General features: G+C 41.1%; 1 protein-coding gene across 3 annotated transcripts in view; it reads right to left on the bottom strand.

The window, feature by feature from the left end:
* The window catches only part of LOC120027534 (thrombospondin-3b-like), a 39644-nt gene that overhangs the window by 11714 nt on the left and 15647 nt on the right, over nucleotides 1–12283 (bottom strand). For 2 of the 3 annotated variants that reach the window (XM_038972513.1, XM_038972514.1), the window contains exons 5-17: nucleotides 11006–11032; nucleotides 10779–10861; nucleotides 7398–7449; nucleotides 6626–6774; nucleotides 6217–6357; nucleotides 5836–5910; nucleotides 5529–5681; nucleotides 4767–4877; nucleotides 4563–4670; nucleotides 3861–4020; nucleotides 3365–3483; nucleotides 3225–3277; nucleotides 2798–2991 (exon numbers count right to left, since the gene is read on the bottom strand). In XM_038972513.1, coding sequence (XP_038828441.1) covers nucleotides 2798–2991; nucleotides 3225–3277; nucleotides 3365–3483; nucleotides 3861–4020; nucleotides 4563–4670; nucleotides 4767–4877; nucleotides 5529–5681; nucleotides 5836–5910; nucleotides 6217–6357; nucleotides 6626–6774; nucleotides 7398–7449; nucleotides 10779–10861; nucleotides 11006–11032 — 1425 coding nt within the window. The remainder of the gene's footprint in view (nucleotides 1–2797; nucleotides 2992–3224; nucleotides 3278–3364; nucleotides 3484–3860; nucleotides 4021–4562; nucleotides 4671–4766; nucleotides 4878–5528; nucleotides 5682–5835; nucleotides 5911–6216; nucleotides 6358–6625; nucleotides 6775–7397; nucleotides 7450–10778; nucleotides 10862–11005; nucleotides 11033–12283) is intronic. The other variant, XM_038972515.1, reaches the window with a different exon arrangement.

Below are 12283 nucleotides of genomic sequence, written 5' to 3'. Positions count from 1 at the left end.
TGGAAAGCAATCCTGCAGTGGCGCAATACCCCGACAGAAGGCATGGATAGCAGCCCGGCCCAGCGCCTCATGGCACGGCGCTTAAAAACAGCTCTGCCAGTAGCCAGCACTCTCCTGGAGCCATGTGTGGTGACTGACGTGCTGGTGAAGCTACGTCACAGAAGACAGGTCTCCAAGTTCATCTACGACAAATCAGCAAAAGACTTACCTGAGCTCAGGGTGGGTGAAACGGTGCGAATGAAGCCACTACCAGGGGACCGGACGGGCCTCTGGAGACTCGGATCCTGTGTACAGAAAGTGGCACCACGCTCCTACTTGGTCGAAGTGAATGGATCACTGTACCGTCGCAACAGGGTTGACCTTCGGATTGCTGAGCCAGCACCTACTCAGGGCCCTGATGGTCAAAGGGGTCGCATGACAGAAGATGGAACTCCAGCAATGGGGCCTGAGGCACTGGGCGAAGAGCCAGGTGATCACAGGTCGGCTGCTCCCTCGCCCATCAATACTCCCCTTGGACAGTCAGGTGACACGCCTGTGCGGGAACCCGCAGTCCTCGCAGACAAGCCCCCTGTCTTTTCACGCTACAGGCGTTTGTCTCAGCCACCAAAAAGACTTAATCTGTAGGTTTCCCATCAGGGTTGGCAGACAGAAGAAAAAAAAAGATGTGTTAAGTTGTTAGCTGAGAAAAAAAAATATATATATATATATACTAAACTGTTCATGGTGGAAATTATTACTAGGTTTGTTTTGTTAATGAATTGACACCTCCTGTCCTATTTTATTAAAGGGAAGATGTTATGGGTGTAAGATGGCACAGTGATGCCATCTGTTGGTAAATGTTCATTACTGCAACTCATGTATTTATACCGGGGTGCTTGAGACACCCGGGAGTGTCATGATGTACAGAACAAGGCTGGTTACTCGCATGAATGTCTCTGTCTCGTCATTTAACGTTTCGAACAAATACCTTGACTTCGTTGTCCTTAAGCCATTTTGCCACAACTTTGGAAGTATGCTTGGGGTCATTGTCCATTTGAAAGACCCATTTGCGACCAAGCTTTAACTTCCTGACTGATGTCTTGAGATGTTGCCTCAATATATCTACATCATTTTCCTTCCACATGATGCCATCTATTTTGTGAAGTGCACCAGTCCCTCCTGCAGCAAAGCACACCCACAACATGATTCTGCCACCCCCGTGCTTCACGGTTGGGATGGTGTTCTTCGGCTTGCAAGCCTCCCCCTTTTTCCTCCAAAAATAACGATGGTCATTATGGCCAAACAGTTCTATTTTTGTTTCATCAGACCAGAGGAGATTTCTCCAAAAAGTATGATCTTTGTCCCCATGTGCAGTTGCAAACCGTAGTATGGCTTTTTTTATGGCAGTTTTGGAGCAGTGGCTTCCTCCTTGCTGAGCGGCCTTTCAAGTTATGTCGATATAGGACTCATTTTGCTGTGGATATAGATACTTTTGTACCTGTTTCCTCCAGCATCTTCACAAGGTCTGGGATTGATTTGAACTTTTCGCACCAAAGTACGTAGATCTCTAGGAGACAGAAGGCGTCTCCTTCCTGAGCGGTATGACGGCTGCGTGGTCCCATGGTGTTTATACTTGCGTACTATTGTTTGTACAGATGAACGTGGTACATTCAGGCGTTTGGAAATTGCTCCCAAGGATGAACCAGACTTGTGGAGGTCTACAATTGTCTTTCTGAGGTCTTGGCTGATTTCTTTTGATTTTCCCATGATGTCAAGCAAAGAGGAACTGAGTTTGAAGGTAGGCCTTGAAATACATCCACAGGTACACCTCCAATTGACTCAAATGATGTCAATTAGCCCATCAGAAGCTTCTAAAGCCATAAAATCATCATCATTTTCTGGATTTTCCCAAGCTGTTTAAAGGCACAGTCAACTTAGTGTATGTAAACGTCTGACCCACTGGAATTGTGATACAGTGAATTATAAGTGAAATAATCTGTCTGTAAACAATTGTTGTAAAAATTACTTGTGTCATGCACAAAGTAGATGTCCTAACCGACTTGCCAAAACTATAGTTTGTTAACAAGAAATTTGTGGAGTGGTTGAAAAATGAGTTTTAATGACTCCAACCTTAGTGTATGTAAACTTCCGACTTCAACTGTATGTGTGGCGCCATGTTTGTTGACCTCATACAATGCATTCACGTAAACGTCTGTTAGACCAACGATATTATAACAAAACGAGGTGAAGGGATGGTTCACTCGTCTTTCGAGTAAACTTTCGGAATTAAATGATGGAAGTGAATGATGTTAGACAACACACCCCCTTCAACATGCATATTGCAAACAGACCCAACTCATCTTGTAACCTCTTACCTTTGGTTGACGCGAACAAACAAACAAACAGGGCAGCGCGCACAAACTACCCATCGTCGGATTACTTTTATTAGATTTTTTGAAAGGGTTTTACTCAATTATTTAGATAACTGGTGAGGTCACCAGTGATGTGATGAATTGTAAATAGTAAATTCTATTAGCTAATTCATATTATGGTTTCTGTCATCGGAGAGTTAGCTAAATATGACTGCTTGTGTTAGGTCACTCTTTCCTCAGTTAACACTACGACTAATGTGGCCAGCTCAAACACTGACTGTTGCGTCAATCGTAACTGTACCTTCTAAATAAGTGTTCTAATCACACCGGTTTGAGCGTACACTACAGGGACCACTGTAGAATGATCACACCCATGTGTTCATACGTGTCAAAGGGTTAAAACTCTGTGCTTCAAAGCATTTCTTTCCCTGGAACTCCTTCCATACCATCAGTGTCTGTCTGGCTGGGGTTAGGGATGAGACGACAGTTATCCGGCCCGGGAGGTCTTGCATCTGGAATGCCATCGTTGTCGTCGTCATCGTCGCATTCGTTGCCGATGCCGTCATTGTCTGAGTCCAGCTGGGAGCTGTTAGGGACGTCTGGACAGTTGTCCCTTGAATCCTGGTGGCCATCCCCATCCCTGGACAAGATTGAGACATTAGGAGAAGGCTCAAATATACAACCTGAGATCATGGACAGGTTGTATACTTTTTTTTCTTGTTTTTTACATATCTTGTACGTGACAAGAAAAAGACAGCTTTACCCGGTTCAGCCTGGTTGTCATCTGGTTATATAACCAGATATCAACCCCAAAATAGCTTCTTTATGTTGTTCTGAAGTCCCCTAAACCAGAAAACTAGTAAGAGCACTCACATGTCCTGGTTGGTGTCACACACATCTCCCACCAGGTCGTTGTCTATATCAGACTGAACGGAGAAAAGAGGTTTCAAAGATTTCCTCAATAAACTATATTTTTATTTCAACTCTCTAGAATGTTATTCTTGACCTCTGACCTGCATGGGGTCGTTGACTTCCGGGCAGCTGTCACAGGCGTCCCCCACTCGATCCCCATCACGGTCAGTCTGCATAGGGTTGGGCACCTTGGGACAGTTGTCCAGCACGTTTGGGATACCTGGCGAGAGGACAAGGAGGAGGAAGATGAGCGATTCAATTATGGTTTTGGGCCGGTATTCACAAAGGGTCTCAGAGTAGAGTGCTGATGATCTAGGATTAAGTCCTCCCTGTTCATATACTCTTCTTCATTATGATTGACAGGCAAAAGTGATCCTATATCAGCACTCCTACTCTGAGATTCTTTGTGAATACGGGCCCTGGAGGGCGGAAACACTTCCGGGAACACTTGCAAAACAAACACTTCCATTCTCTCCCTCTATTCATGAACTAAATCAGACAAGGAACATAATCAGTAATATAAACCAATCAATTAACTACCAGGTGGGAAAAAACCCCAGCAGTACTTTGGTCCTTGTGGGACAGTAATTAGCCTACCATCCCCATCAATGTCATTGTCACAGGTGTCCCCAGCCCCGTTTCCATCTGTGTCCTTCTGGCTTCCATTGGGAACGTTGGGGCAGTTGTCACACGTGTCCCCATATGAGTCTGTGTCCGAGTTCTGTTGATCCTTGTTGGGGACCAGACGGCAGTTGTCCTAGAAAAATGAAGAGGAAAAACTAAATGGTGTGAAGTGGAAACAGGGAGATTCCATTTTGCCTACTGAACATGATCACACACGGACAAAATACAAGCACAGAATTTCTAAACCCAGAGGCGCAACCATCGCAAGACTTCCGGGAACACAACAGACCAGACGATGGTTAAAAGAGTCAAAGAGAGAAGTGAAAAATTCTTCCTTAGTTGTTAATTTTCTGAAAATGTAAAGGCACAACCTTGATTCGAGCCAATGTCTTAAGTAGTTGAACATGTTATTACTTCAACCTCGTGAAATTGGCTAATTGACACATTTTCGACAAAAACAACTTTATGTTGAAGGAGAACATTTGATTTGACGGCCTGCACATGCACAGTTTGGCACGAGACGACCGTTAGACCTGATGACATGTGTCTACGCGTGAGTTTAGCTAGGCAACGTCACCATGACATCGCCTATAAGTGTGATCGGGGATTTCTGTTGGAGAAACAGTTTTAGCCTATCTTCATAATGTACTGTCTTTGATACAAGGCTAGACTGACCTCCACGTTCCTGATGCCGTCTCCATCCGCATCTTCATCACACTGGTCACCTATACCGTCTCCGTCTGCGTCCTCCTGGCCAGAGTTGGGCGTGTTCACACAGTTGTCCTGCATAGGGAACACAACACATGATGATTGTGGTAAGTAAGACATTTTGTTAGTGTTTTGTGTGTGTGTGTGTGTGTGTGTGTGTAACATGCTTACGACTCGGCAGTGATAGTCATTGTCTATGCAGGGGAGAGGCTGGTCGGGGTAGCCATCGATGTCTGTGTCTGGACCACATGTATGCCCATTACCTGCCCAGCCCACATTACACTGTAAGGGAAGAGATATTCAGAGAGAATATACCAAGTGGTAAAAAATTGGAATGTGATTTCTTAATGATGTCATACTGTATAACCAGATTACAACCAACTGGTCTCTGTTACAACCAGATAAAGAAGTATTTTCCATGGCAACACATTTTGGGGAAAATGACATATTTTGGTTGTTGTCTTTTTCTTGTTGCTAAAAAGACATTGAAGGGAAGAAAATGACATATTGGTTTCCTTACCCCGTAAGCAGTATAGGGACAAGGTATGACAGAAATCCATGCGTTGGTTTAGTTTAGTTTCCACATGCAATATTTTAGCATTTCTGGCACAAGTCTTATTCAAGTCATGGGACCGATATTAGCATTTTTCGCCCATCATGTTCAAATAAACTATAAGGGACATTGTTGAGGTTCACAATCAATTTTAGATACTTTTGGACGATTTGGACATGATGCACGAAAAATGATAATATCGGTCCCATGACTTGAATGAGATTTGTGCCATAAATGCTAAAATATTGCATGTGGAAACAATGCCAGGGAAACTTTGCTGGAAACCAATGTGTCATTTTGTAATTTGGGTGAACTATCCCTTTAACAACTTCCCTTTAAAAGTATCTTTAGCCTATTGAGATGTGCTATGCATGTCTTACCTCGCAGGAGACCCTGGCAGCACCCTTTATGACACAGTGGGCGTTGACGTCACAGGGGTTGAAGCCCAGCGTGGCGCAGGACCTCCGCAGGAAACAGCCCACCGTCTGGTTGCCTACGAAGCTCTCCTTACACGGACCACACCTGAACGAGCCCTTTGGTGGGAGGGCGAGATGGAGAAGGGAGTTGGGGTAAGACAGAAGGGGAGAGAGAGGGAGACAGAGAGAAAGACACAGAGAAAGGGAATCATGTATTTCTTGTGATAAAATATTTCACCAAGCAACCTCTGACTCCCTTTCCACTACTGACCTCTGTGTTGATGCAGACAGAGTTGGGCACGCAGGACTTGGAGAGGTCAGCACACTCATCCACATCTGTGCACTTCTATATAGACAGGCAAACACATCAATTTAAGGACAAAACACATCAGACCACCTATTATCATGACCATAGAGGCAATCACTTTGACACAGTGCACATCTATGTATACAGTGGGTGAGAAGAGGTGTCAATAGTGGTGGTGGTCTGTGCCTGCTGTGCATATGTGTGTGCACAACGTTTATGTATGTGTGTAGGGTTAGGGAAAATAGGATTTTTAATGGTCAAACATTTTTACACTCCAAAAAGTCCTGACATTTCACGAAAACAAAGTGAGTGTGTGTGTGTCAAGGGGTCTCATGTTGGTCAGACCTGCTTGTGGCTCTTGGCAAACTCCACCCCAAGCCCGCTAAGGAGGGGTCCTGAGAAGCCGACGGGACATGGTTCACAGGTGAAGCCCTTGGCCGTGTTTACGCACCCCTCAGGCGAGAAACAGGGCCGGGCTAGAGCACACTTAGACATAGAGACAGAAATTAACAATACATATATCAGTGTATTTGTGTTTTTGTCACACCTCAAAGTGCTTCATTTGATGAAGATTGGTCGCCAAACATTAACTTTCTAATTGTTACTCTGCAGCTGGGTCGTCTGGGGAAATATTGTTCCACCTTAGCGGCAAAGCTTTTGGGAAACTCAACCAAGAATGTTTAAGAAATGATGGGAGCATATCATGCTATCATCTTGTGGTGCTAAAGAAATATAAATAAGACCCTTAGAATACCTCGTCAATGTCCTGGCAGTGGGTGCCATTCCCCGTCATGCCGTCTGGGCAGGCACCACAACGGTACCCTGGGTACTCCCAGGTCTCTGTACAGGCCACGCCCTTATAGCAGGGGTTGGGCTCGCAGCGAGAGTGGGTCTCATGGAAGCCTGGTTAACAAAGATATAGAGCATACCAGAGCTGGGTTCAAAATAGGATTTGAAATCTTTCAGCATGCCTTCGAGCCTGCACAGAGTGCCATATGGGCAGGGTTTGCACTTAAACGGGCAATCTGCAGTTGCTACATACATTTTTGAACTTAGAAATGAATTATATGTATCCATTGATTCTTGAAGAATATAACTTATAAATGCTTAATGAGCTCAGTTCAACTGTCACATCCTATCAGAACCCAAAATATAAGCTTGTTTTACTCCAATGTTTGTAAACAAATTAAATGTAAACACACACTGTATAGCCTCAAAACTATCATTTTTGGTATCATGGATGGTCAGTCCTTGCATCAATAGCTCTGTCTATGAATTTGAGAGTGGTTACATTTCTTCCTCTTATATTGCTAAATTGAAAGGGGCAATTTTTCCATTGGTTCCATTGCGCCCAGCAAGATCAATTAAACACAGCTAAAGTACTTCATATATTTCAATCTCTCTCTCTCTCTCTGACTTCCTGTGCTTCTCATCTCTTTTTGTTGATCTTTTCTTTATATGAATCCCCTCTGTTTTATACACGGAGGCCCAGCCTGATGGTATGGTACTGCTCTTCATACACTCACCACACACTTGGCACTCCAAGATAGTGTTCCTAATCAGAGACATCTCCTTTACCTGTGAAGACCACAAACATACAGCAGTCACCAGAACTGTTTAATGTATTCAACTCTAAATGTAGAATACTGTAGTTGCTCTATAGAACAGTAGTATACTGTAGATGCTCTATAGAACAGTAGTATACTGTAGTTGCTCTATAGAACAGTGGTATAATGTAGTTGCTCTATAGAACAGGGGTATACTGTAGTTGCTCTATAGAACAGTAGTATACTGTAGTTGCTCTATAGAACAGTAGTATACTGTAGTTGCTCTATAGAACAGTAGTATAATGTAGTTGCTCTATAGAACAGTAGTATAATGTAGTTGCTCTATAGAACAGTAGTATACTGTAGTTGCTCTATAGAACAGTGGTATACTGTAGTTGCTCTATAGAACAGTAGTATACTGTAGTTGCTCTATAGAACAGTAGTATACTGTAGTTGCTCTATAGAACAGTAGTATACTGTAGTTGCTCTATAGAACCGTAGTATACTGTAGTTGCTCTATAGAACAGTAGTATACTGTAGTTGTTCTATAGAACAGGGGTATACTGTAGTTGCTCTATAGAACAGTAGTATACTGTAGTTGCTCTATAGAACAGTAGTATACTGTAGTTGCTCTATAGAACAGTAGTATAATGTAGTTGCTCTATAGAACAGTAGTATAATGTAGTTGCTCTATAGAACAGTAGTATACTGTAGTTGCTCTATAGAACAGTAGTATACTGTAGATCTATAGAACAGTAGTATAATGTAGTTGCTCTATAGAACAGTAGTATAATGTAGTTGCTCTATAGAACAGTAGTATAATGTAGTTGCTCTATAGAACAGTAGTATACTGTAGATCTATAGAACAGTAGTATACTGTAGTTGTTCTATAGAACAGTAGTATAATGTAGTTGCTCTATAGAACAGTAGTATAATGTAGTTGCTCTATAGAACAGTAGTATAATGTAGTTGCTCTATAGAACAGTAGTATACTGTAGATCTATAGAACAGTAGTATACTGTAGTTGCTCTATAGAACAGTAGTATACTGTAGTTGCTCTATAGAACAGTAGTATACTGTAGTTGTTCTATAGAACAGTAGTATAATGTAGTTGCTCTATAGAACAGTAGTATACTGTAGATCTATAGAACAGTAGTATAATGTAGTTGTTCTATAGAACAGTAGTATAATGTAGTTGCTCTATAGAACAGTAGTATACTGTAGATCTATAGAACAGTAGTATAATGTAGATGCTCTATAGAACAGTAGTATAATGTAGTTGCTCTATAGAACAGTAGTATAATGTAGTTGCTCTATAGAACAGTAGTATACTGTAGTTGCTCTATAGAACAGTAGTATACTGTAGATCTATAGAACAGTAGTATAATGTAGTTGCTCTATAGAACAGTAGTATACTGTAGATCTATAGAACAGTAGTATAATGTAGTTGCTCTATAGAACAGTAGTATAATGTAGTTGCTCTATAGAACAGTAGTATACTGTAGATCTATAGAACAGTAGTATACTGTAGATCTATAGAACAGTAGTATAATGTAGTTGCTCTATAGAACAGTAGTATACTGTAGATCTATAGAACAGTAGTATAATGTAGTTGCTCTATAGAACAGTAGTATAATGTAGTTGCTCTATAGAACAGTAGTATACTGTAGATCTATAGAACAGTAGTATACTGTAGTTGCTCTATAGAACAGTAGTATAATGTAGTTGTTCTATAGAACAGTAGTATAATGTAGTTGTTCTATAGAACAGTAGTATACTGTAGTTGCTCTATAGAACAGTAGTATACTGTAGATCTATAGAACAGTAGTATACTGTAGTTGTTCTATAGAACAGTAGTATACTGTAGTTATTCTATAGAACAGTAGTATAATGTAGTTGCTCTATAGAACAGTAGTATACTGTAGTTGCTCTATAGAACAGTAGTATACTGTAGTTGTTCTATAGAACAGTAGTATAATGTAGATGCTCTATAGAACGGTAGTATACTGTAGTTGCTCTATAGAACAGTAGTATAATGTAGATGCTCTATAGAACAGTAGTATAGTGTAGTTGCGCTATAGAACAGTAGTATAATGTAGTTGCTCTATAGAACAGTAGTATACTGTAGTTGTTCTATAGAACAGTAGTATACTGTAGTTGCTCTATAGAACAGTAGTATACTGTAGTTGCTCTATAGAACAGTAGTATACTGTAGTTGCTCTATAGAACAGTAGTATACTGTAGTTGCTCTATAGAACAGTAGTATACTGTAGTTGCTCTATAGAACAGTGGTATACTGTAGTTGCTCTATAGAACAGTAGTATACTGTAGTTGCTCTATAGAACAGTAGTATAATGTAGTTGCTCTATAGAACAGTAGTATACTGTAGTTGCTCTATAGAACAGTAGTATACTGTAGTTGTTCTATAGAACAGTAGTATAATGTAGTTGCTCTATAGAACAGTAGTATACTGTAGTTGCTCTATAGAACAGTAGTATAATGTAGTTGCTCTATAGAACAGGGGTGTTCAACTGGGGGAGGTACAGGGGGTCCGCACATTTTAAAAGTGGAAAATGTAATGTTTATTTAATGAATATCGCTAGTAACAATACAATGAACTAATTTTGAATTATATACCCACAGTAGAAAATGGGAAAATATCTTCTTTCTAATGATGTCAACTTTATTTCTCAACTCCTAATATTGAGTAAATTACACTCATTGGAGCCAGTTCCACTCACTGGAGTATCGGACATAGGCTTTGAAAAGGCAGCCTTGAATAGGTTACCAGTGCTGCTGGCTGCACTTAAGCTTTCTCGACTTAAGACATTAATTTTTGCAAACCTTTGTTTAGCCAGCTAAACAGCTGCTCTTAGCGAAAATGTGTTTGGAGTGATCTTTCTAGCTTATTGGCAATAATGTGGCTGTGGAGGTCAAAATAATGAGAAACTATCTAGCAAATCTATTCATTTTAAAATATGATAACTTCTCCTTGCCTGATGATAAGACATGACATATAAAGGGGGTCCCTGTTGGGTTTCCTGGGAGGAGGTCCCTGTTGGGTTTCCTGGGAGGAGGTCCCTGGGCAAGAAAAGCTTGAAAACCCATGCTATAGAACACTGCCATCTCTCAAACAGTTACGTTCTTGTTTATGTGAGCACACAATTGTTGAACCTGCACATTTCTGCTTGTTTCCTCTCTCTTTCATCTCTCTCTTTTAGTCCACGCTCACCCTCAGTCCCTGTGCCTCTTATCTAGTCACCCCCCCCCCCCCCCCGTCTTCTCCCCTCTCTCTCTTTCATTCCCCCTCAAACTTACCCCTGGGCCTCTTCCCCCTCTCATTCTCTCTCCATCTCTTACCTGTTCCCTGATGTCCTCTCGGAGTTCGCCAAGAATCTGGTTGAAGATGATCAGCTGGCCAATCAAAGCCTTGGTGTGGTCACCTGACACAGTGATGTCCAAGCATTAGAACATAAGCACAGGGAAACCATTGAAGTAAATGATAGCATTATACCGGTAATTATAATTGTTAGGTAGCATTTGGGTAGGGGGAGGTTGATAAACCAGTGTTTCTGATTGATACTCACCCAGAATGGCATTGACATCTGCGCTAACTATGGAGACAAGAAAGTCCACTTTAATCATTTCAATCACAACACACTACTCATTTTAATATACTATTCCTAACAATGCCTTTCACAGACATGAACTAGTACATGTAAACAGAGATGGAAAAAGGACAACCAACATGACAATTATATGCTAGTTACGTGGGCTCACCACTAGAGGGGGTTAAAGTGATAAGAATACACTACTGAGATTAGCTTCTGCTGACCAAATACCTAATGTGACGTTTGGGTAGGAGGAACATGTGGATGGAAATATATATCAGCAGATATCAAAGTGAACAGTCTCTATAGACAGACAGGTTTCCTCCCACAATGTACCAATATTCTGGCTTACATGTCTGTACATAATAAATGTCAGTTTGGCACAGAGGAAAATGTAGAGTTGGGACATCTGGCTTTCCTACATCACTGTCTTAACCGCAAGTTGCCCTAGCGTAAACCCCCCTACACAAAATGTAGTTTTTTTGTTACCAAGAAAATGTCATTAATCCCAGATCTAGTGATGTTACTCCTAGGTCTGAGTTTCTATGACTAAAGTGAATATAACATTATACACTGAGTTTACCAAACATTAGGAACAACCTCCTAATACTGAGTTGCACCTAGGGCTGTGGCGATCACAAATTTCGTCAGCTGGTGATTGTCAAGCAAATAACTGCCGGTCTCACGATAATTGACCGTTAATTAACAAACACATTTAGCATCTTCTGGCTTCCAGACAGCCTACAAGCCACTGATGCAGACCTTTGGAACATCTACATTTTAAAAAGTATAATAAATCCATGCAATATAGCCCACACCTTCACAATAAATCCATTATTTAATTTAGACAGGTCCAAAGAAACATGATATGAAGAAAATGTAGTCTATTGCAGAAGAACAGAATAGCATACTCTGAGTTGTCCTTATGTTAGGTACTGATCTGGCTATGCCATATGGCTGTGGGCTACACTAGTTCATTTAGCAGACAAGATTTGCTTAGAATTCCGTGGCATTATTTTCTAGTATTTTCTAGTATAAATTAGAAAGGGTCTTTTCTCTAAACGATTTGAGGGAGTGTGCACATGCAGCTATTCTGTGTTGAGCGGTTAACAAAGAAACAGGTACTCCTACATGCTTAATTTAGAGTTATTTATGTAACTTTAGATATGATACAAAGGCTTGTCTATGTTTTGATTTTTAATACATTCTAAGGCTGCATGACGCGACTCTAATGATTATTTGAAAAAAAGTTGA

This window comes from Salvelinus namaycush, chromosome 32 (assembly GCF_016432855.1).
Source record: "Salvelinus namaycush isolate Seneca chromosome 32, SaNama_1.0, whole genome shotgun sequence".
Classification (NCBI taxonomy): Eukaryota; Metazoa; Chordata; class Actinopteri; order Salmoniformes; family Salmonidae; genus Salvelinus; species Salvelinus namaycush.
This window is presented reverse-complemented; position numbering and strand designations above follow the sequence as displayed.